This window comes from Anarrhichthys ocellatus, unplaced genomic scaffold, assembly GCF_004355925.1.
Source record: "Anarrhichthys ocellatus isolate YVR2014 unplaced genomic scaffold, GSC_Weel_1.0 scaffold78, whole genome shotgun sequence".
Classification (NCBI taxonomy): Eukaryota; Metazoa; Chordata; class Actinopteri; order Perciformes; family Anarhichadidae; genus Anarrhichthys; species Anarrhichthys ocellatus.
Genome location: NW_022280108.1, coordinates 2,062,475 through 2,086,591, shown reverse-complemented (window position 1 = coordinate 2,086,591; position 24,117 = coordinate 2,062,475). Strand labels below are relative to the sequence as shown.

Here is a 24,117-nt window from a genome sequence, read left to right as displayed (position 1 = left end):
CTCAGCAGGTACTTCATGTCCCTCACTCCCTAACTGTCCGTGCTGGATCTGTCCCCGTTGTTAAAGGTAAATGAGTTATTAGCATGACGTCATCCAGCTAGCCTAACCTGTCTGGTGTTCAGCTAGTGGAGAAGCTTCATGGACTGCTTCCCTTTCCCGCTAGTCTGCTGTCTGATTGTGAGGTCAGGCTGATCTGGGATCAGCTCTTTGGCCTGAAGGTTCTCCTCAAAGTTCTCCTCTCAAACGGGTCGAAGATCGCTTCCGGTTTCAACTTCCGGTTAAAGCGAAGATCGCTTCCGGTTGAGGAAATGACAAATAAGAGACTTGGGAAGGGTACATCCCAGGTCTCTTATTCCAGAATCGATTCTGCCCCAAGCTGAATCTATTTGAGGGCGCTGATTGGCTAAATTGTATGTCACACATTTATATCTTTAATCAGCAATTGGCTGAACTGCTTCATAGACCCGCCTCTTTTGGGCAGTGTCTCCAGCGCCCCAGCCAGCTGAGACGTGCAGAAAGGCGGAGAGGACGTGCAGGAAAAGCATATATTTACCGCAGATAATTTGTTGTAATTTGTATAGTTTATTATTATTTATTTTATTTGTTGTGGCTGAAGGTGGGGCGGTGCTGTAGCGCCCTCTATTGACCACTGATTGTTAGCTGTGGTGTTTGTCTGCAGCCGCTGTGGAGTTTTATTCTGCTGTAGATTCTATGAGAAGTAGAAGGTTATTTGAACATAAAGAATAAAGTCGAGCTGCACAATTAATCTAAATTTAAGGCAAAATGTGTAAAATTACCGTTAGAATAAAATATTGTGCTGCAGAGATGTTCTGTTCTGCATCCTGTTTACAGACTTAATAAAGACACTACAGACAGAAAGCTTGTTCTTCATACACCGAGCAGGTTCCTGCTGTTGAGGCGGCAACCTCTGGCTCTGAAAAGTGAAGCCAATGAGGAAGTGTCTTAAAACCTGCATTCTCTCAAATGTCCATCAGGGGGCGACTCCTCTGGTTGTATAGAAGTCTATGAGAAAATGACTCTACTTCTCTCTTGATTTATTACCTCAGTAAACATTGTAAACATGAGTTTATGGTCTCAATCTCTAGTTTCAAGTCTTCTTCAATACAGCATGATGTTCATTTAGTACATTATGGTCCATTTAGAGTCAAACAGACCATAAAGCAGGGGATGCTTTAGGGCGGGGCTACACGGTGATTGACAGGTCTCTACCACGGCATTGTCCAGTCTGGAAGTCGTGTTTTCGTCTTTGAACTTTATCTCTTTCAGTGTGTTTTCACTCCGTGTCTTAGCATTCTGTTGTTTTAAGCTCCGCCCTCTCGTGTCACTTCTGGTTGCAAAAGAAACCAAGATGGCGACAAATACAGTCTATGCAGACCACAGGATTGAATCCCTGTGTGATACTTTAAATATGAAGTCACGAGGAACTGATGGACAGTAATGACATTTTATTGATAGAATAAAGCTCCTGTGAGAGTCGAGGGTTAAAGGGTCCATCGTATAACATCATGTAATGAGTATATGAGGCCTTTTAAGAGGCCCAGGTGCACCCTGAGGGTTTTACTGCTACAATATTCAACGATCATTAGCCCCACATGAGTCGATGGAAGTAGCTCAGCGTTCCTCTTCTTCATGAAGAGAACTGAAGTGTAGATAAAGTCAAGAGTCGGGATTCATTTGACTTATTTCTTTATTACAGACGTTTTGTTTTTCTTTTCTCTTCAGCGTTGCTTGTTATACATGTTCACCTGTACTGCAGCACAGTGAGCAGCATCACGTGAATACAGGAAGTGAGATCACAGCCGGCAAGGGGGGGGGGGGGGCGTTAACATGCTCGCCTCGGCTTTATGTGTCTTGTTTAATCAAGACGAATTTGATGACCTTGATTGTCGCACTGTCGAGTGTTCTTGGCCTTTATTTTATTTTATTTAATATCTTTTCCCGTCTCTCTGGACGACAGCATCGAGGTCGTGGAGCTAGAAGCACGATGTCGCCTCGTCCCTTCTTTAAACTGAGGAAACAAAGCCTCCGGGAGCCGTTACTGCAGATTAAAAACATGACGAATCACCGGGAGAGAGCATTAAACATCTGCTTATGGAGTCAAATATTACAACAGATGGTCCGATCAGAAGTCGTGTTAGATGTTAAACACACACAGCTGTATTCTAGTTTCAGTATTGCCTCTTCTCATCAGGCTGATGTATCGACTCACTTTGCTGCGAGAAGTTTCAGCAGAAACACTTTCATTGCATAACCTCCCAAAGTTCACTGCATTTAACCCTCTGAACCCCAAAACACACCGCCATGTTTTCTTTAAACAATCTCGGAAAACGACAGTTTATCAAGGCCAGAAGAAAAACCATCGTCAGATTTTACCTTTCCCAACTTTCTTGAACACATCATGTGTGACGAACGCTACCAACGCAGAAAGAAACCATAACGAAGCTTAAAATCGAGATATTTCACCAAAAACATTTCTATTCTACATGTATCTTTTTAAAATAAAGCGTTCACTTTAACCAGATTGAGTAAAAACATTAAATTGTGAGCTCCTCAGTTAAACTATGAAGTCATGATTGATTCATCTGAGACCAACAGTCACGTGACAACAAATCAGAGAAACTCTGACTGAACTTCAGGAAGTGAACACAGAGAGGAGAGGCTGAAACATGTGAATAGTTTAATACATACAGCACGTAAAGCCTCCATTGTTCTTTCTAACATTGGTAACACTTGTAACTTGGAAACAAGGTTGTGTATATAGATTCCAGTGTTTTCCAATTTTTGTAAAATAAATTATCAAAGAAATTCAATTTTCGTTTTTAATGATTTCTGTTCTGCATTAAAGTCATGTTCTAGCTCTACGTCTAGCCACCACTGTGCTGTCTCCATAGAGGTTCAGGACTTTTATATATTGCAGTGAAAAAGTAAAAATGTGACACCCAACCCCCCCCCCCCCCCCGATACTGCTTGGGGTTCAGAGGGTTAACCGGGACCATCACACATCTCCACTAAATGCACCGTCAGAACTAAAGTGCTTAATGACAGATTTCTATCCCCGCTGTGAGCGGCCATGTTCATGGTCGCCGGACACGGGGAAACACAAAACACACACAACCTCCAGTTTGTGGAGGTTTTTAGATAAAAGAGGCTCGGAGTGATGAAGCTCAGTCTCCAGGAATATGTGATGAGCAGGAATGTAGTGGAGAATTAAACCGCTGCCACACCTTCAGCCCACTTGTGACGTTTGGGCAGAATGAACTTAGGAACAGACGGAGGTCAGAGAGGTGGATCAGAAGCTCACAGCTGTGACCTAACTGCCTCCTCCTCCTCCGCCCGGAGGTTTGAAGCAGTCCTCCGTCACGCCCTGAGACGCCAGCTCCGACAGGACGTTGTCCAGGTAGTTGGGGTCCGGGTAGCCGTGTCCCGACATGTTGGACATCATCTCGGTCTTGTGGTGGATGCCGTTCCACACCACCGTGTCGGGCTCTCCGGTGGTGCTGGACGTCCCCACGATGAAGATGAGGCGTCGCATCCACGCCACCTTCAGCAGCTCCAGCACCTGTTTCACATCGGGGAGGACGTGAGAGGGAGAGCTTACGTATTTATTTACTTTACCGGAAGCGTTGGAAACTGTTTCACTGTTTCCTGACATTTTATAGAACAAGAATGATGAAACTTCTCAAGAGAAGAATAGCTAGAGGCTGCCCTGTTGTACAATATCATCATTATTATTATTATTATTATTATTATTATTATTATTATTATTAGCTGAGCTTCATTTGGATGAAACTATCGAATACACTAATCGGAGTCCTGCATCGGGTCAAGTACACGGGTCGGCTCGTGGGTGTTGGATAATAAATACGCTACTAAAATAAATTCAAATTATGATAATTGACTGTTTTTAATGCTTGTGTCCTTTTACATCACCTGGAATATGAGAGCAGCTTCTATCAGGTGTTACTAACGGCACGCTAACTGTAAACATCATGAGAATAAGCTAAACAAAGTTATTTGAATTGTATTAAAATGATCACTTTAAACATGCCGCATAAGCAAGATATTCTAACAGCATGGTTATCATAGGATCTACGGGGTCGGGTTGTAGAACGACCTGGTCATGTGTGTGGGTGGCGGGGTGGGGTCTTTAGAATCCGACCGGTTCAGGACTGGAATACATGACTGACTGTACTTTAAATATGCTGCAGGAGGACCCGCATGTCCGATCACTAATCCGCGTTCCACGGGGAGCATCACACCAGAGACCGCTGACGACGGCGGCGCAGATAAACCACGACTGGAATAATTGAATCCCATTTATCACTGAGTCACATCAGATTATTTATAGCAGCGTAGCGAGCTGCTAATCCACCGTGGAAACAACAGAATGTTCTTAATTTAACCTCAGAGAGACGAGACGATGCCGATGGAGCGTTAAGAGTGTCCGGTTCTCCAGTATCATGTGACTGATGGTTGATTGGTTGATGGGCCTGTGGTCTGACAGAGATGCTGTTCTCCGTCTGTTCTCCGTTCTCTCAAATTAAGGATGAGCTGATTGACCGTGACCTCACAAAACATGTTTTTGACAAAAAAAAGCTCAAGAATGAATATGCTAATTATGACAATTTCACAAAACGTCTATAGAGGATAAAATGATGACGTGATGATATTTTGGAGGCATAAAACCACAAGAGTGTAATTCTAGTTTTAGATCAAATAAATATATTTAATTAATTAATTAGGGGTGTAATGGACCATTAAACGCACGAGCAGATATAACTTAGATCCCTGATCACGCTTTTTTGCCGCCGATACCGGTCATCGATGATCAGTATTGGCAGAAGGCATCACAATGTAAAAAAATAGTAATCTGTGTATAGAAGCGTCTTCAGTGCAGATTGAGTCGCGGCTGTGACGTGTTTTTACCTTCCTGCCTTTGTCGTTGTCGGGTAGAAAACAGAAGCGAGGGAAGCCTCTACAGCTGTACGGCTGTCCTGGGTTGGGATGCTCGGGGCCCTGGAGGAGGAGGAGGAAGAACAAACATGAGGCATTAAGTTTAATACCAGTTGGAACAATAATTAGATTTCGGAGATAAGCGGCTCAATATAAACCTGATTCAAGTTATTGTAACTATAGATCTGAGATAGCAACGCGTGGTTACAGCGGGACACGGGGAGGAATGAGAGGTCACTGAGCCTCCACGATCTGTTAGAAACCTCATCGCTGAACGAGCTTCAGTCCAGACTAGCGGCTAACGGAGGTAGCAATAAGATGCGTTCAAACTCCATTCAGTAAAAAAATAGTTGATCATGTTTTCAAATGTAATCTTGAATAAATCCAGTTTTTGTTTTAAAGGAAACATTTTCACAGATATAGAAAATAGAAGTAATTACACCATATTTAACTTTATTTAACATGTTTGTTCAGGAGGAGAACTTGTGGCATCTGGTGGTCATATGCTTTGGTTTACTTCCTGTTTAAACCAGAAGGACTGTCTGGTTCTCTACTGTACGCAGTTGGCGGGGTGGTAGCAGTGTGCAGCCGTACCTGTAGACCAGGTGGTATGCTGTAGATGACCTGGATGGTGCCACAGTCTGGGTGGCCCGGTAGCGACTGGGCGATGCTGTAAATTTCCATCTTTCCTTTGGGCTGCGTGCCGGTCTTCTCTCCGTAGATTGTCTTGCACGAGGGACACTGCAGACTGCCGTCCTGAGGACAAACGCAACCAATCAATGGAAACCCGGTGAGGTCTGATCAAATACTCATCGATCCAATGATGAGACCTTCGTTTGGTGTTCTCCTCCCTCACCAAGTCACAGTAGCTCGGTTCTCATCAAGCAATGCTTCCCCGAACAATAAGAAACGGTAGAACACGTATTGTGGTCAGGAATGAGCCTATAACACACATTTAGAAGGACCATACCAATGGTTTAACATGTTTTAGCTCATGTACCGACAATCACGTATACTTTTTATGCGTTAAATCAACCATTTTCAAAGTACACCATTGTATTTATGGCGTCTAAAGGGAAGGTCTATGGAAGCCCTGAAGGTAGGTTTTGTGAAAAAGGCAGGAAAATAATCCTGTACAACAGAAGTGTTTGTTGTTGTAATACTCATTATGGCCACACAAGGCTCAAGTGCACCAATGTTCTTAATGGGACTAAAAGCATTCATGTTTTCTTCCAGGTTAGGTTTTTAAGTCGCATAACTTGGTAAAACACAACAGTATGTGCCTTAGAACATGGAGTAGTGGTGCACTTTAGCATGTCGTGGCCTAAAAAACAAATACTTTGGAAAATGATCCTGACACCGATTTAAACCCACCCACTAAACGTACACTTTAGATAAATCCACTACTTCCATATAACAAAAGTGTGGAGTGAGGCGGAGGGACCATTAAGACCCAGCGCTGCTGCTCACCACCAGCCTGCTGTTTGGCTCATCCTTTGTAACCGATGGCATGAAAACATGGTGGGATTAGCAAGCTGGCTAGCTGGCTATCCAGTACAATTTAACAGCGTAATGCGTCATCCACACACTCTTGTCACAGCTAGAAGCTCATCCAATCACAAGGACGGGTTTGTCATACTAAAGTAGGCGTTGTTTCGTCTCGATCGGTACATTTTAGCATCTACCATTTTTCACCTGTTAAGTCACAAACTCAGGATAGAAAACGATTGAGATCAGACTTAGGAATATAGAGATACATGTGCTTTGTACCTGAAAGTAGTCCTGCTAGGAAAAACAAGCACATATGGAATATCTGTCAGTAGTTTGTGGTTATGAGATGTAAATGAGAGCAGAGAGGTAGTTTGGAAACTTGAACAGTAGAGCTTTAAAGATGAATGTCATAGGATGATTATTTCCTTTCTGTAAGCTGAGACGATTGACTTCTCTCTCATGGTGTCTGTTACGTATGCAGCTGGAGCCAGGAGGAGATTAGCTTAGCATAAAGACTGGGAGCCTAACGGCACCTTTTAATTAACGCGTTGTCTGTTTGTTTTAATCCTTGAAAAACAGAACAAGAAGAAGTTGTGTTTGCTGTGACTCTCTGGAGGCTTCCAGTCTTTATGCTAAGCTAAGCGCTCCCAACGTAACAAACAGACTCTCTGAAAATACCTGTCGGCTCATTTCACCCAAATGTCAAACTATTCCCTGGAGACTCCATCACACTCAATGTCATGCGGCCCTTTCCCGGGGGACGGTTCCGTACCTTTGTTCCGTTGTTGTACATGGCCAGCATGCAGAGCATGTGCAGGGTGTGTCCACATTTGATGAATTTCCCCACGGTGTCCGGCAGGATGCTCTGCCCCCCCTCCTCTGTGGCCTGAGTCTCGTAGCCGGACGGATTGGACAGTTGATCCATGCAGATGATGCAGTCCTGAGGGGGAACCCGGGGAATGTGTGTTTAGTGTCGCGAAATAGAAAAGGCCAGGAACGGCCTAAAGCCGTACAAACAATCTGTCTAAATGCTCTTAAATCTCTATTTCTGTTGAACATTTGACTCTTAAACACCGAGACTAGTTTGCCTGTTGAAACAACTGTGATTAAACCTTCTCTTCTGACATCTGGGAGGGGAAAAACAAACCAACTTGCCTCATCCTGTACTCCGGCAACTACCTCCATGTAGCGCTGAATCACGTCCTCGGGCCTCTGAGCGGAGGCTAAAACAGAAGAGAGCACAAAGTGATGAACGAGCTGAAACAGGCCACACACTAAAAATGGTGTTTACAACAAACTGACACACAAAGAATGTGATGAGAATGAGAATGAGAATGAAATAAACTCCTGTTTTAATGATTGTCAGACAAACATTCGTCACTTACGGACCTCTGCTACATGCAAATAAACGAGTCCAGTTTGCTGCTAATTAAACATCCTGACGGCACAGGATGCAAAACATGCAAACGCATCAGTCCACAGAGACGACTTGAATGCATGAAGACAGAATGAACCACATGGTGGCGTATCTACCGTATTCACACACACACACGTGAGTGTCACGTCTGTTTAGGAAACCAGTTGTTGGAATGCTAATGAAAAGTTTGAGTTTTATTACACAAGACGGCTCCATTTAATTCCGGATTTTGAAAGGTTATGAGGCTATTTTCTCCCAGCTGATAAATAATATATATATGTATATGTATCTATATTCACTGATATGTTTCCAGACAAACACCTTTTTTATGCCTTTTGTCTGTTGATTTCAAGAGCAGCAATTCAAGTCTTAAGTGTGAGACGATAGGAGGAGGAGGAGGAGGAGGAAAAAAGCAGCAGTGAAGCAAAGCTGAAGATTTCAAATTTTTTTTTTTTTTAATGGCCAACAGTATTAAGTTATCTATGAGCAAACTCCCCTTTAATAAATACAAAGTTTTACAGTGAATATAACCTACAATCAGTCTAAAGGTTGATTTAAGTCGGCCTCCTGCTTAGTGCAGTGATGCTACAATTATTTCCGTTCTCCCATTTGAGATGCAAGCCACCAACGTCGTTTGGGGTATTCTTTTGCTTGAAAATTGACTTAAAGGATTATCAGAACTATTTAGCCGTTGATTGATTAACTGACTTATCTGTACCGCTCTATGCAGCAGCAGTGGCTTCTGGGATGTCTCTGATCTGGAGGCCAGCACAGGTTTTGGTAAATGTTCTAATGCTACATTTACACATCTGAAGGACGCGACTCTGCAGACGCTGGAAGGTTCTTGCACGTTACCTCTTTGAGGATGTTATGGCAGTGAAGAGGTTGATATTGGAGGGGGGGGGGGTCTGAGCAGACAGACATGTCAGAGGTTTGATTTAAAAAGTCAGTTTAGAGCACATTGGTGAGACGCATCTCCTGGTTTGACAGTTGCAGAAAAAGCAGTTGCAGCGGCACAAAAGTGGATCAGTGGAGCTTTTTATGAACATGAGAAGACAAATGAAAGTGATGAAGTGTTCCTCAAGCCTGGTGGAGGTGATGATGGATGGAGAGAGAGGTGGAGGAAGCTACCTCTCCTGTGCTGCCTCTTTGCTCTCCTAACTGAACTGCTGCTGCTGTGGGGCTTGCTGGGCCTGCTGGCTGAGGGGAGGAGAGGAGGAGGAAGCGAGAAAGGAGGCGGCGGCTGCTGCTGCTGCTGCTGAGGGAGGGGGGCAGTGGTGAAGTGCACGCCGAGTCCCACCGCTGACATCAAAATGGAGGCCATGCCTGGAGCGGGGGGGTGGGGTGGAGGCGGGATGGGGGCGGGGCAGGGTTGGGAGCAGGTGAGGGTTCAGAGCAGGTGGAGAATATGCAGGAGTAGAAAGGAACAAATCAAAGGGATGAGAAATGTAGCAGCAACACACAAAACAAACCAGTTAAAACCCAAACTGGGTTCTCTGTTGACCCCGTGTTCTTCTGGCTCTTCTTCTTGTGATTCATGGGTAACGGTGTTTATCTCTGGAGCTCAGTGAGAACTACAAGCTCTGAAAACAGCAGCACTGCCTTCACTGAGGTTGTTGGTTTGTCTTTCTGCCGGTTCATCTTGTTGGTTCGTCCTCTTGTGTTTCAGAGAATAATGCAGCGAACAGCTCAGAGAGCATAAACACGTCTGTGCGTGCTCGCGAGTATAAAGAGAACTTAACTCTGGACAAAAGTGAACCCAAAACATCTGGATCGCCCCCTGTTGGCCGGCTGTTCGTTGAGGACGAGCGTGACTTGCGCAGCAGAGACTTCTTTAAACGTCATCATCCCAGTCCATCATCTTCATTACAGTGTGAGAAGCCAAACTTGACGGTCATTTAAAATGATATTTAACTACACTACTAAACAGTAAGCAGTGGTATCAAATATAGAGCTGATTTCCACTACATTTACCAGCTGATACAGCTGCTGGGGTGTGTGTGTGTGTGTGTGTGTGTCGTGGTGGTAAAACGTGGTCCTATCACTAAGACGCTCTCCAGTTAATTTGTGACCTCTGCTCATTAAAAGTGTATGTTTGGAGGAGACGACGCATGGCTGACCTCGTGTTCTAAATGACTCAGAGTCGCGGTGCACTAATGAGGTCCTGGTCCACTCGTCTCCTCCAGGCTCATTGTGTTGATTCAGGCGGCTTATCGCGCCCAAGGAACCCAGTTCTAATTTGAGAAGTGTGCAGCAGAGAGACCCAAAGTGAGCGCTCACTCTGCATGTCAAGTTTGGCCATTTTATGACAATTACAACTGGCCTGCCTGCTGACTCAGCTTTACACTGCATTCTAAATTATACAATTGGAAGGAAATGAACTCATTACGTGTGTCATTAAAAGATGGAAAATGAATTCATGTAGAATAGTAGATAATCGTAATTGCCCTGTATGCAGTACTTTCAATATAAAGTTCTTTAAGTGCTAGAAGACTTCGTACAAACAAGCAGAGTTCACCCAGAAGACACAGGAAGCCCCAAAACATGTGACCAGAGCAAACCAAGATGAAGAACCTGCTGTTTCATTTGTGTCACCGCAGGATATTTAGTATCAGTGATCTATTGTTACATCGGCGTTCCAAGTTATTTAAAATGAATGAATGTTTGCTGCTTCTGGAGGTGTCGTGTATTTGTTGGTAGTAGGAGAATCATCTATTGTGGTGTTCTAGAGTCTGACGGAGAGGTTTACAAAGAGAAGACTTTAGTTTAGTTAAATGGAAGCCTCTCTCGTCTGATGGGGTCTGTTCTTTGGTTCCCTTCCTCCAGCTTTTTGTGTCCGTTCCTAAATAGACCGACACTCACGAGACAAATGCAGAGCAGAGAAAGAAGGCAAATAAACGGACAAACGTGTGACTCTAACGTGTGGTGCAGAGCGACGGTCGGGAGGACGGACGCCGAGTGAGCCGTTTACCTGCCAGAGCTGAGCTCACACTGGTGGATCCATTCAGCGGCACAGAGATGGAGGGGACACTGCAGGACAGGAGACAAGGAGACACTCAGTCAGTGGACAGAGCAGGGAGAACAAAACCTTCTGACCGCTTCAGTTTACAAGTACGGGGACATTAGGTTTGGCAAGAAAATAAACCTGCCTGTGAATTAACTGATAAATTATTGACAAAAAAGCAACGAACAATAAGGTTTACTGTTGATTATTTTCTCTTTTGGTTCTTTGTCTATAAAATGTCAGAAAAGTGTTTCTCAAAATCCAAGATGACGACTTTAAATGTCTTGATTTGTCCATAACTCAAAGATGTTTAGTTTACCGTCAATGAGTACAGAACCCAGAAAATACCAGAACTCTTACTTTTTATCTTCAAACATGAATCTACTCAAACCGGTTCAGTAGATTATCTAAACGGTTTGTGGTTCAGTTGATCTCTGCAGCTCAACATGGAGGTTCTGAGACTGATCATCAACAACTTAACATCGACTGCAGTGTCGTGATGCAACATGGGAGCGTGCCTCAACAGCCGATATCTTAACGAATATGCATTCGTACTTCTGCTGACTGTGCAAAACAGCCTTCACGGGAAATAAATGAGAAATTATGAGTGTTTAGATCGTGAAACTTAATCCAGTTTAGGGCTGAAACTAAGAATCATTTTCTGTTTGATAAACAGTTTATTCTACTAAACACAAAATGTAAAAAAGTGTCATCAGAATTTATCAGAGCTCAAAGTGACGTCTTTAAATTCTTCTTTCGTCTGACGAGTTCACAGTAAACAAACTGCAATAATCTGTGGAAAGCAACAAGTCCTTACAATTAAGAAGATAGAGTCCACAAATGAATCGTTTCTTAATAAATTACTTTTTTTTATTTAGTCAATTGTCAAAAGAATTGATTACTTTTTTATCATTCGACTAATCAACTCTTTGACCGAGTGTTTCACCACTAATCCCGTTTAGAAGCGCTCACCAACACACGAACACAAAAGACGTGAACAAACATTCAAATAACATAAAAGTAACTGATGTTTTATCCTCGATCACTCAGTGTGGTGACACAATAGGAGGAAACGTGTCTCTGATAACGACTTCAGCTCACTGACAGTCTAATAAAATCCCTGTAAGGATGATGAAGAGGAGTAGAAACAGCTTTATATTCTTGCTATTGATTCAAGTGTCTATCACACTAGCATATTAGCATATCGTAGCATTACGCCGTAAAATGACAAATTAATAAATACTACTCTGACCTTCCCACTGGGTCAAAACAAATAAATATGCAAATGCAGAAAACAAAGGAAGAACTCTGAGACGACGTAATCATTGAGAAGTGTGAGCATCACTGCAGAAATAGAGAGGACACAAAGCACAGTGAGAACATCCTGCCTGGTGTTCATTTCCAGAGGCTGAGACTAAACGAGTGAACCGCATATTCACGAGAGCCCTTCAGTCAGCATGGTTGTCTTTTGAAGGGAGTTTCTGTGTCGTGGGGGAACAGAGCAGGGTGACGGCTGGAGAGCGCTGAGCCAAAACAAACATACCACAGCAGGGCTGCAGCTACAGATAGGGTTGTGTCATTCCTGTTTTTAACAGATAGGCCGACAGGAAAGACTGGTGAGAGGCCTGTGACATGCATCCCTTCCGGGTCACCTAGCTGAGCCATAAATAAACTTTCTGCTGTTGTTTCTCTTAAACCCGACTTTATTACACTGCAAACCAAAACCACAATCCAACACGCACACACGTCGGGGACCAACCTTAGCCCGTTGGTACTGGTAGAGCCGGTCAGGAGCGGTGCGGACAGGTGACTACCAGAGGCCGGTGGAGGCCAGGCGCTGCCCCAGGACATCCCCCCCACAGAGAGGGGTCTCCTCGGGTACGGAGAGTAGACAGAAGTGGGGTGAGCCGCAACGGCCCTTCCCGTCGCCTGCAGGCTGGGCCGGTTCAGACTGCCCGACGAAAAGGAATGTCGTGAGCGGCTGGGCATGGGTCCTGTGCTGCTGTGGCTCAAGCACTGTTGGCAGGAGCAGGCGGGGGCCGCGGGGGCCGAGGGGATGGCGGGGGGGCCGGAGGAGGCCAGTGGGTACGGGAGGTTACACTGCCGTCGGACCTGCCGCCTGAAGCCCGTCGCTTTGTTCACCTGGGCCAGAGAGGTCAGGTCCACTATGTAATTGTATCCGTGCGGGCCCAAGTCCGCCGTGCCTTGGCGGGCCTGGTAGCTGTGCTCCAGGAGGATGGAGGTCCGAGTCTCGTATGGAGTCCATCCTCCTTCATCGTTGAGCCACTCCCAGTAAACGCCGCTGCCGAGGCCGGAGGACTGGGCAAACAGGGACCTACGTACTGACCGGGTCTTTCCTGGAAATAAAGAGGATTTTTCACTTAATACACCAAATTTAAGCTACATTATAAAAAGCCTTATGTGTTAAAAATAAATCCACATTTTCAGCTTGAATCCCAAAGTGAGGCTGAAACAAAGAAAAGAGCCCAGTATGTATGTAATACAAGCTTCAGTCAAACTAGTAAACACGAATCAGCTGAGCTGAAAGAAATCAAAACAATATATTAATGTCACAAGCGTCAGCAATGTGACGCTTTATGGAGAGGTTACGTGGAACAGTCTGCTAACGTTGGATAACACAATATCATTTATTCGTATAAATGTCATAACTAGCGTCATCTGATAGATTAGTTAAAATAAGAATCCTTTATTAGTCCCGCAGTGGAGAAATTTACAGGATTACAGCTGTGTGTGTGTGTGTGTGTGTGTGTGTGTGCGCGCGCAAGTGCAAACAAGAGACATAGTAAAAAAAACAAGTATTATAAATAAGTAATAAAACAGCAAAGAATATTAAATAAGTAAAGTAAAAAATCCACAATAACAGATTTTAGTGTTTTGTGTGTGTGGTTTATATTTTATTTATATAAATTTATTTATATTTCTAAGTTCATTTTTATTGTACCAACTGTCTCACTGAGCTTTCTGTTATTACTGCCTTTTGCTTCTGCTGCTTTTGTCTGGCAAAGCACTTTGTAAACTCTGTTTTTAAAGGTGCTATACATAAAGTTGTTGTTGTTGTTGTTATTGTTGTTATTATTATTATTATTATTATTATTATTATTATTATTATTGCTCACCCGTGTCCTGTCGAAACTGCTTCAAGCTCGGTATGTCGATGAGATAAGGCGACAGGCTAGGGTCTGATTGTCCGAGGCAGATGCTCGTACATCCGGGTCCTCCTGCTGCTCCTGCTCCTCTCTGGCTCCGCGGTGACAACAAACACCGCTCGATGTGGCCGCTCACTTGGCCGCTGTAAGGCCGCCAGTAGCCGAGGTCATCCTGCCATTCCCACACTGCTATCATGGGCTGAGATTGTCCGGTGGTTGATACGGACACTGGCCCGTTTCTAGACCCGTTCACCCGGGCGCAGGAACCAGACACAATCGCCATATTCATTCACCACAAGCCCAAGATTATTAAGCTAACTTGTTAGCTTGGTTTAGTTAGCTCAACTGATTGCAGCTACGACGAATAAAGAAGAAGAAAAATGTCTGCTAGCTTGGCTCGTTAAAAATAGCCATTTTAAATTCGTTAACGCGCTTTAGAGGAAAGCTATGAAGTAAATATTAAACGTTAGAGAGCCCTGATAAACATGTAAGTGCATGTTGACAAAGCTGATGCGTTCAGAGGGCTTAGCAGTAACACGGATAACGTTAACGCTAGCTTTGCGACAGCGTTAGCTTTGTGACAGCGTTGCCAGGGTTCCTTCCTTCCTTCCTCTTGCTGTGCTGCCTTCAGGGACCACCAGGAAAACCCGCAATTTGAGGCACGTTTGTGGGATAGCCATAGTTGGGTTTTTTTGTAGGCTGTTAAACGTATAAATGATACAAATCAACAGGTAAACAAATAATTATTTCTAGGGAAGTTAGGTGATAGTGATTTAGAATTAAATTGTTTGGAGTTGGATTTTTTTTTTTGTGGAAATTGTTGAGCCCTTAAGCATTTTTGGAATATTGACTCCGTCAGTAACACATGGGCATTCTTCATTCCCACTTTAAGAGATGTGTGTGTATACAGTATATATAGATAGAAGAGATGTGTGTGTGTATATATAGTTATGTATATAAAGTGTTTTGTCTCTCCTGCACTCTGACTTTAATTGTTTCCATAATAAAAGTTATTGAGGGAAACATCAGATCATGAAAACACAAATCTTTCTAATAAATGAAGAAAGATGTTTGTGGTCCTTTTGTTGTTCAGTCTACAATGAACATTTATTCAAACCAGATGTTGAATCAGAAACGAATCAAATATAAAGCTTGAGTTTAATCTGTGATCCGTCTTCACTGTTTACATGTTGAACACAATCTCATCAGTCTGATCGGCTGCAGCGTCCAATCACATGACAGATGAACAATGAGGGGGCGTGTCGGCCGTTAAAACACTTCCTGGAAGTCTGTTCTCGTGGTTCCTCGCTCATGGCTCCTCAGAGATCCCTCCTCGCTCCTCTCTCCTCAAAGCAGAAATAAGAGCTTTGGGACGGCCGTCAATATGGCGGCGCAGAACAACTTCCGGTTCGAGCGAGGATCGAGGAAATGACAATTAAGAGACTTGAGGGGTAGTATCAAGTCTCTTAATTGTCTTTTCCTCTCTCCTCGCATGGTTTCCTCCATGCATTCCTGGGAGGGACTAAGACGCAAGGAAAGGACCCAAGTGAGGGAAACGGGATGCAATTAAGAGACTTGAGAAGTACCCCCGAGTCTCTTAATTGTCATTTCCTCAATTCCGGTTGAACCGGTAGCGATCCTCACTTGAACCGGAAGTTGGAAAAGACAAATAAGCAACTCGGGATGTCCCCCAAGACCCGTTTGAGAGGAGAACTTTGAGGAGAACCTTCAGGCCAAAGAGCTGATATGAGATCAGCCTGACCTCACAATCAGACAGCAGACTAGCGGGAAAGGGAAGCAGTCCATGAAGCTTCTCCACTAGCTGAACACCAGACAGGTTAGGCTAGCTGCATGACATCATGCTAATGACTCATTTACCTTTAACAACGGGGACAGATCCAGCACGGACAGTTAGGGAGTGAGGGACATGAAGCACCTGCTGAGACATGATATATAGTTATAAATACATCAATATATATGTGTGTGTGTTTTATATTATAGTGAATATTATTATATGATATACATTATTATATTATACAGCATATTATATGATATATATATATATATTATACTGAGACTAAAATAAGATGTCCTGACGTGTTTATCAAAGTGTTATTTTCTGCTTTTTTTCATGTTGGAATAAAGGTTAAATATTTAACTGCAAAGGGTTGCCGTAGCGAAGGGGCAACTCCCGCCTCGGGGCAACTCCCGCCTCGGGGCAACTCTCAAGGGACATATCTTCAACACCAGAACGACAAACATGAGCCGGTCTGTTACAGTAGTAATACGCGTTTGATACCTTAATTTTTTTGCATTAAATCATTCTGGGATGTTTGCTGAAATTAACTGGATGTGGCACAGCCCTACAGAGAACATGCTCCACCAGCCAACACTGACACAAAACGACCCTCATCTCTAAAGCAGTAGTTTACAAGGTGCACCTGAAGGTAGCATTCTTCTTCTTCTCCAACAATCTTCTTCATTGTCCGTCCTCTACTTCTTTCTCTGCTTCTTTATTTAAAGGAGGTTATTTCACCGTCAATGGTGATGCTGCCCTCAACTGGAGATGAGTGGGTATGACATAATTTACACTCCTTCAAAAACAAATCTGAATATAACCGTCTAGAACTTCAGGCTGGTTGATTAAATAATCTTTAAAACCCAACTTCAACTGTACAAACCAAAAAAAAAAAGATATATATATATATATATATATATACACACACAACATAAGCAGCAGTTTCCCTGGCCACAGTTGTCAACCAATATGTTTCAATTTGTACTCGTCAAAACCAAAGTCTATGACCTAAATATATAAAATATAATATATATATATATAATATTTATATATATGTGTGTATATATACTATATGTAAAGCAGGCTCAACTGAATTGCACAGAATACCAAGCACAACTGATGCAACATGGATTATGAAATCTACTGAAGATTAGAACAAACTGCTTTCTAATCTTTGTACTGTGGCCTCTGAGAATACTAAACGTTGTTTATCTGCAGGATGTTCATTCATCTCACAGTAAAGAAAATAGAACTTGACATCTCTGACAGCAGTTTGAACATTGTTTTAATCAGAGCCCAAGTGGGATTTGCGCATTAACCCATAAACTGGCACATAATCAATGGTCCACGCCAAGTTGTCTCAAAATGACAAATGTAATTGTGCAATATAAAACTAACATTGTTCAGTTTTGCCTTTGCAACATAAAAAGGACACAATATTTTCACACCTAATGAACAAAAACAATGAGAAACAACCACCTGCAGCTAATAATGGGTTCCAAGCCAGTGAGTCACATAATTTAACTTTGAGAACACGGCTTTGATTTATCGTTTTGCCAGGTCGTCGTCTCCGAGGTAGAGCAAAAAGGAGAGAATATGCTGAGTCTTAATGTCCTAAATTGATCTAACGCTATGTGATGCATGCTGAAGCATTTTGTTCTGTTTAAAGGTCCAGTAACTTAAATAATTAAAAAAGGCCTTTCACATTTAACTTGCAGTCCAGCAGCACAAATAGATGTGGTTTTATTTGTCCAGGTTGTAAAATATGTGCCTCAGAGACTTTTTGCCTTCACCCAAATATGATTCATGTAAAAATGAATTTTGTTCTTGTTGCTCACGGCATTGAGAAATCATCAGGAAACAGTTTCCCTGAAATAATCGGACCTCTCAGTCTCTAGGTCTCAAAAGGACTATTTCCTCTAATACTGAGTTAAAGAATCCGGGCTGTGCTGTAGCTGTAGCTGTAGGTCACACACTTCTTCAAATGATCAACAGTTAGGCAGTGAGTGCTCGCAGGCTTAAATAGTGGGAAGACAGAGACACTTATGTACTTGAGTAGCCTCCTTGAATGATAAAGCAGCAGTCGTCCTTGGATGAAAGCGATCAATAGACGGGCTGCAGAAGGATGAAATACTGCATGTACAGATATAACAAGAGCAGGTGTGTGTGCATCTCCTGGTGTGTCTTCTAGCAACACACCTGAGAGATGCGTTTAAGATGTTCAGTGGTGGGGACTCTATGGACGCGGTTCCCTGAACTCTCTCTCCTGAAGGAGGGCCACCTCCACCGCTGTCAACACGGGCGTGATTAAGATCGGTTCAGCGGTGCGATGGAAGGAGGAATGTGAGGAATGTGGAGAGAGCTCTCCCCGTATTTATGCCTGTGCACACTCACAACATATTTGGTGATACAGACCTCCCCGTCTGTCTGACATGGAGCGTTCAACTGCACAAACAGCATGTGGGACGTAAGCGTGTGCTGGTGTGAAGGTCTGTCTGTGGCGGTTGGGGGGTGGAGGGGATGTCTGGAGTGCTGCCCGGCACACTGTGATCATAAGAGAACTTATAGTTATTAAAGGCAACACTCTCTTGGAAGAAGCCTCTTTGTCATTTCTCTGCCTATGATGTCATCACTAACGATGGCAGAACCACTCGCCTCCCTCGTTAAAGAGATTGATACTGTACGTCTCACACACACACACACACACACTTTCTCCCTGCTTTACACCAAAAGCCTGTTTAAGCGAGACACCTTTTGCTTTTTCCCAAATTTGCATTTTTTTGTTCCAGCAGGGGGCGACTCCTCTGGTTGTATAGAAGTCTATGAGAAAATGACTCTACTTGATTGGCTGCCTGGTGGTGCGACTCCGCGTCTGGCGCCGAGCCGAAAGGTTTAGAATATTTAAACTGGTATGCGCGTCTAAAAACCACACAAGAGAGTAGCGCACACCAGACACGTTTGGTATCCATTCACTGCTCACTGCCACGGGGGAATGCGGCCGGCGAGGCCCAGTCAGCATCAAGGAGAGGTCTGTAGTGGAAAATATCCCAATGAACGCTTTGTGTGAGTCTTTAATGCTGAAAATAAGGAATACCGAAAACCAGAGGTTGTCTTTTAAATATGTATTCTCTGTGCAGAGAAGGTTCAATCATCACAACAGAATGCGTTCAGTCTCAGTGAGGAAGAACCAAGAAAAAAGAAACAAGCTTTCTTTATACAGAGTGAGCAAAGGTAGGGGCCGATGGCCAATGTTACGGACATTTAGTCTCAGACTGATAAGAACAACAATGAGAAACAAACGGTCAGCAACCAAAACTAGCAGCAGGACGGCCTTGGCGCTGGAACATTCTCATACAACACAGTTAGTTGTAATCTTTGTGAACAGGCAAGAGAGAACTCTTCTTCTGCACAACAGAGACACGGTGAAGTTCAGAGCAAAATGACTTATGCATGAATACAATATACTGTGTAGAAATATATACTACGTAGAAATGTACCATTACATGCCCACTCGGTGGTTCTCCCACACCGTGTCCGTCACTGACCCGCTGAGTTGAATCCCCAGTCAGAGGCGGACGCCAGTCATTGAGAAATGTAAAAATATTTCTGTTTTGTTAAACTGTGACGGACACAAAAAAATTCGACCAGTGGTGCACCGCCACCTTTTATTTAGTAGTCGGAGAACAGAGGTTACTGGGTCACTGATCTTGAGCTTTCTGGCTCTCTTTCTGGTTATACTGAACCAACGGTGTGGACCACCACCGATAGAACCCACATGACAGCCTGATGCATACAGCAGGGATCTATTGGTGCACCTCGATACACAATGAACACAAAGCTGCTGTCACATGCTCATCAATAACTGTCATTCGCAGTAACTCTGCTGTGAAGCTTCGTACACTTCACTTCTAGATGACTTTCACGTGTCAAGATCATTATGATCATCAAAGGTAGAGATGACTGATCACCACAGCTTGGCAGCGTCCAACCTCGCAGGTCAGGAGATGATTCTTCCTTTATCCATCACTTCCTGGAGAAAATGAGAATTGCTGTCACGGCAGTGAAATAACCTCCAATCTTCAGAAACCCTGCATGTGGTCACGGCCCCTTGCATTGCAATCACACGAATGAGCCCCACTCCGATCAAACTAAACCTTTCCGGGCTTAGAAGGCGAGGCGTTGCAGTTGAGGATAAAATAATGAAATATCTCCTCTCAGGGAACAAGGTCCTGGTGCAACAGAAGAAAGGGGCCACGGCTGGCTCCAGAGGAGCAGAACAATCTCCATTAACCAATGGCTCCTTGCCCACATTGGCGCTATCGGTATCAATGAAAAGTCCTCTCCCTCACTCTTGATGGTGTAAAAGAGTCCGTACAGAACCAGTGGCCACTCATTAGCCAGTATTCCCAATGGAACATCCTGGTCACTGAGCATTGAGACAAACAGGTTGACCTGCAGCTGGCTAAAGCATGCCCACATCTAGCAGAGACTGAAGGGCAGGACTGTGTATTTGCCACGAAAGGGTGTAAACTGCAGTGTGGAAATACATCCTTTGTGTCCACTGTTGTGACGAATCATCAGGCACGTCGTCCTATTCATCTGATGCCCCTCAGGAACATCTGACAGGCCAACTTGCCAACAGCTGCCATCAGCATCATCAATCAAGAGACGATTGAATCCATCTCATCTCCTCGGCTCGCGCTGAACGCGGCCAACTTGTCGTAACGCCTGAACAACTCTGCAGGATCCTTGTTTGACAGACTGTGCTGCCCCCCCCCCCCCACTGTGACGGAGACTCGTGAATAGAAAAATGGAAGCTGTGTTCACATGAGTGCAGGAATTATCCAGGCCTCCAAACTGTGCAACTGACAGACAGAACCGTTGACTATGTATTGATCACTCGCTAGTTTAAGTATCACCGTTACGGCTCTATTTCACTCAATGCTGTGTGCATATAATAAGCCTGTGAAAGTGGTATTTTTTTTTCACAAGATATTCAAGAAGCATTGTCTAAAAACAAGTCACCATATCACTGAGATGTTACTTGTGAGGAGGTTGTGTCTTATATGAAGTGTTTTGAGATATTTTGACTCGTATTGACACAATAATACTTGCGTTGTTTTAGCAGTAGATGATTTCAGTCTGTGAAGCTGTGATTCCGCGTGTTTTCTTTTGGCATTCTGAATCCATTTCCAGCAAGGACTCTTTGTGAGCGGTTGACTTTGTGGCTCGGTTCAGAGACCTGTGCCTCTTTGTGTTCAACAGGAGATAACTGCTCACGCTCACGCGCCGGTGAGCATCCCGGTTTAATCGCCGGCCGGTATATTGACTCAAAGGCTTCTGAGGATAAGTGTGTGTGTGTGTGTGTGTGTGTGTGTGTGTGTGTGTGTGTGTGTGAGAGAGAGCGAGAGAGAACACCTTTTAGCAAGACACCGAAAAAACTCATTTGCGAACGAGAAGAGTTGAGGATGTAAAGTGAGCCAGGCATGTGCACGGGAAGGCTGGCAGCTTAATGGGATTGTTGAGTTTAACTCTGAGATACTTTGTTGTTGGCGAAGCGGTGAACGAGACGCTCTGCTACAACAAACAATGTGACGGAACAATACAGCCAACACCTTGTTGGCACTTCGATCTGTCAAAACGTAAAGACGCTTTAGTCACGGCTTTGCAGTTCCTCAGTGACTCAGGGATCACATGACAGCTGTGGACGGAGACATTACGTGCACTTGTCGTCCGTCCACATTCTCAGGATCCGGAAGGCCAATGACAGACGTCCACGTGGACATTCAGTCCAGCAGACAAGTGAATTCATGTATTCATGTCGTGTGTGACCCGTTTCCCCACAAAAGGTACCAGATAGACGGGGAGGAAAGTACTTCTGTTTCTTATTTACTAATTTGGCGTTCTCCCAAATAATCCAGCCTTGTGACGATACATTCAGGAGTTGAGTCACACACTTCAGGATCCTCCTTACCGCGCGAATACGCACCAATCAACCGGCTGCTCCAAACTATCGTTATTATATCTGCCTTTATAGATCCATGTGTCTACTTCTAATACATTGATTCAGCCTGACGGCAATACTCAGTTAATCCAAGTCAACACTGGTATCTCTCTCCATCACGGTCGGGTTTACGTAAACAAAGTACAACACGTACAGAAACAACGCAGCAGCAAAACGCATCACAAAGTCAGGAACTCAAAACGTCTCATGGTTGCAAGTCCTGTGTGTGTTTGACCTTTCCACTTTGCCAATAACCGCCTCTCTCACATTTTATTCTAAGTCACTTGTTTGTTATTAACGCGGTTGCATCAGCACAGACTACATGGCGTGCAAATGACACGCCCGAAGCAAGAAAGGCGATCTTACTGCCCGCAGAATGACTCGCACATTGCCGTGTCTTTCATGCGTCTGTTGGTGAGAGCGGGCTGGGTGTGTTGACTATCCTGTGTGTGAAGCATCGACGTAATGTATATCGAATAAATGCAGATCCCGCCACATTCTCATAAATTAGAGACGCACACTCCCAACGTGTAGCGAGGACTTCCACGCTGCCAAAGGTCTGATACAAGGAAGACAATTAATAGAGTGTGAGCCATGTTATCTAGTTTACAGTGTTTTATATTTCATTCTCATTAAAGTAAGCGGTGTTGTGCCCTTTTTTAAATATTTAATATACAGTAGAATGAATTGGTCGTGTTGCAGAATGTGTTTTGGCCAAATTAAAATGAATGCTGCTCTAGTCTGTCCTGCTATGAGCTCCTTAAGTGTGATAAGTGCAAGCTAAGCGTCGATGGAACAGGATGCGGAGCGACCACTTTCTGACCGCAGAATCTGGTTTGATTAATAAACATATACAACATTATATAATCCATATCAGATGTTCTGCTGGATGAAAGGATATGTTGTTGGAAACAAGCAGACATTTAGGAGTTAAAACAGAAAGTGTTGAAGAGCTCTGGACAGTCAGAATAATTCCTCCAGTCTTGTAAACAGGATTACTGTGATCTCTCTCTTCTCCAGACTGTGTTGCGTTAAGAACAGTGACGTTATTGTGTGCCTGTAAATCTTGAATGACACTCCTTTTTTTTAATAAGCCCGTTTTATTGGACAGCGAGGTTCGCTGTAACTACAACTTGTTATTGTGAAATGAAGCTCCTGGTGCGTATCATCACACACAGAGAGCACGACGCCGGGGACCTTCAGTCTCTCCCTGCAAATGTAAATTCAAATTAAAAAATGGGGATTGATATATTCAGCAGGCAAAGGCATGAATATACAGGACCAGAAAGATGAACAGAAACCACATGTCGAGTGCTGTATATCCATGCACAGTTCACTCAACAGGGGATGAGAGGCGCAGTCTGGAGCCCGAACATAACCAGCTAATCCAGCCCTTTTCTTACGGCTGTGGTCATGGAATTAACAGATTGTTGGCAGGAAAGGGAACCAAACAACAAGTGTAATGTGACAAGTTTTACATACTTGTGTTACGTAGTCATGCCATGAAAAATGATGTAGCCATCGAAGTTAGACTCACAACGAGCTGTGAGTTTGTGTAACAATGACGTAAGTTCATGTAGAAGCCACAACTCTGTATGATATCAAGCCTGTTTTAAGAAAAACATGGTTTATTCGCAACTACACTACCCACAATCCTAACGTGCAGTAAGCGACGTCTCTGATTGTGACGTTATGCGTCTGCCCCCAGAGTTCAAAGCCGACCAACATGGCGGCTGGTTTTGGAAACGTTCTTTCAGAATACAAAAATAGTTCATAGTTTGTTTGCAATGGTTTATGGGATGAGTAGTTCCTTCATTGTGAAAAGAATCATGTCCCCAGTCTTGAACCTTTGCTTTTTGTGTTATAGTCACGATGCATCTCGTAGATGTTTGGCTTTAATCTGACCTGACAGCTGGTTTGTTCCACAGAACCATCCAAGAGGCCGTCACTGGAAGCCGTTTCAATCCAATCCAAGTGCATGGTGAGCTATTTCCTCCATGTTTTTATCAATAATAAATATGTATAAATGAGTGTGTGAGTGATGAGTGAACAAACCCCTCTGTGTGAACCTTCAGCACACAGAGAGGAATGAACGAGTGAAGTTTGGTGAATGTAAGAGCTGCTGAAGTGGAGATTTATCATCAGAGTCTGAGAACAAACTCATTTCGAGGAAACGTCCTTTAAAGAGACGTTTAGTTACATTACAGACATTTAGAGACTCTACAGGTGAACACATGAACTCATGATATCACCATGAAACTT

At 43.7% G+C, this 24,117-nt stretch overlaps 2 protein-coding genes across 3 annotated transcripts in view; one reads left to right on the top strand and one right to left on the bottom strand.

Moving 5' to 3' along the window:
- Positions 1 to 24,117, top strand: part of tmem132e (transmembrane protein 132E) — a 364,570-nt gene that overhangs the window by 1,009 nt on the left and 339,444 nt on the right. The window contains exon 2 of the mRNA XM_031874112.1: positions 23,784 to 23,836. Within this exon, the coding sequence (XP_031729972.1) occupies positions 23,784 to 23,836 (53 nt within the window). The remainder of the gene's footprint in view (positions 1 to 23,783; positions 23,837 to 24,117) is intronic.
- On the bottom strand, positions 1,164 to 14,664 carry dtx2 (deltex 2, E3 ubiquitin ligase). 2 transcript variants are annotated; one of them, XM_031874120.1, is made up of 9 exons: positions 14,024 to 14,664; positions 12,646 to 13,243; positions 10,854 to 10,912; positions 9,014 to 9,208; positions 7,621 to 7,688; positions 7,238 to 7,405; positions 5,569 to 5,730; positions 4,948 to 5,037; positions 1,164 to 3,580 (listed from the first exon to the last, which is right to left on the bottom strand). In XM_031874120.1, the coding sequence occupies exons 1-9, from the start codon at positions 14,340 to 14,342 to the stop codon at positions 3,332 to 3,334; spliced, it is 1,908 nt and encodes a 635-aa protein (XP_031729980.1). In that variant the 5' UTR covers positions 14,343 to 14,664; the 3' UTR covers positions 1,164 to 3,331. The 2 variants fall into 2 exon arrangements, with proteins under 2 accessions (XP_031729980.1, XP_031729981.1); XM_031874121.1 differs by lacking the exon at positions 9,014 to 9,208.

Excerpts from the sequence above, each read along its gene's own strand:
- dtx2 (XM_031874120.1), bottom strand. The coding sequence starts at position 14,342 with ATGAATATGGCGATTGTGTCTGGTTCCTGCGCCCGGGTGAACGGGTCT. Across the intron at positions 13,244-14,023 it reads GCAGTTTCGACAGGACACGG|GAAAGACCCGGTCAGTACGT; the intron begins GTGAGCAATAAT and ends CTTTATTTCCAG. Across the intron at positions 5,038-5,568 it reads GCATACCACCTGGTCTACAG|GGCCCCGAGCATCCCAACCC; the intron begins GTACGGCTGCAC and ends CTCCTCCTCCAG.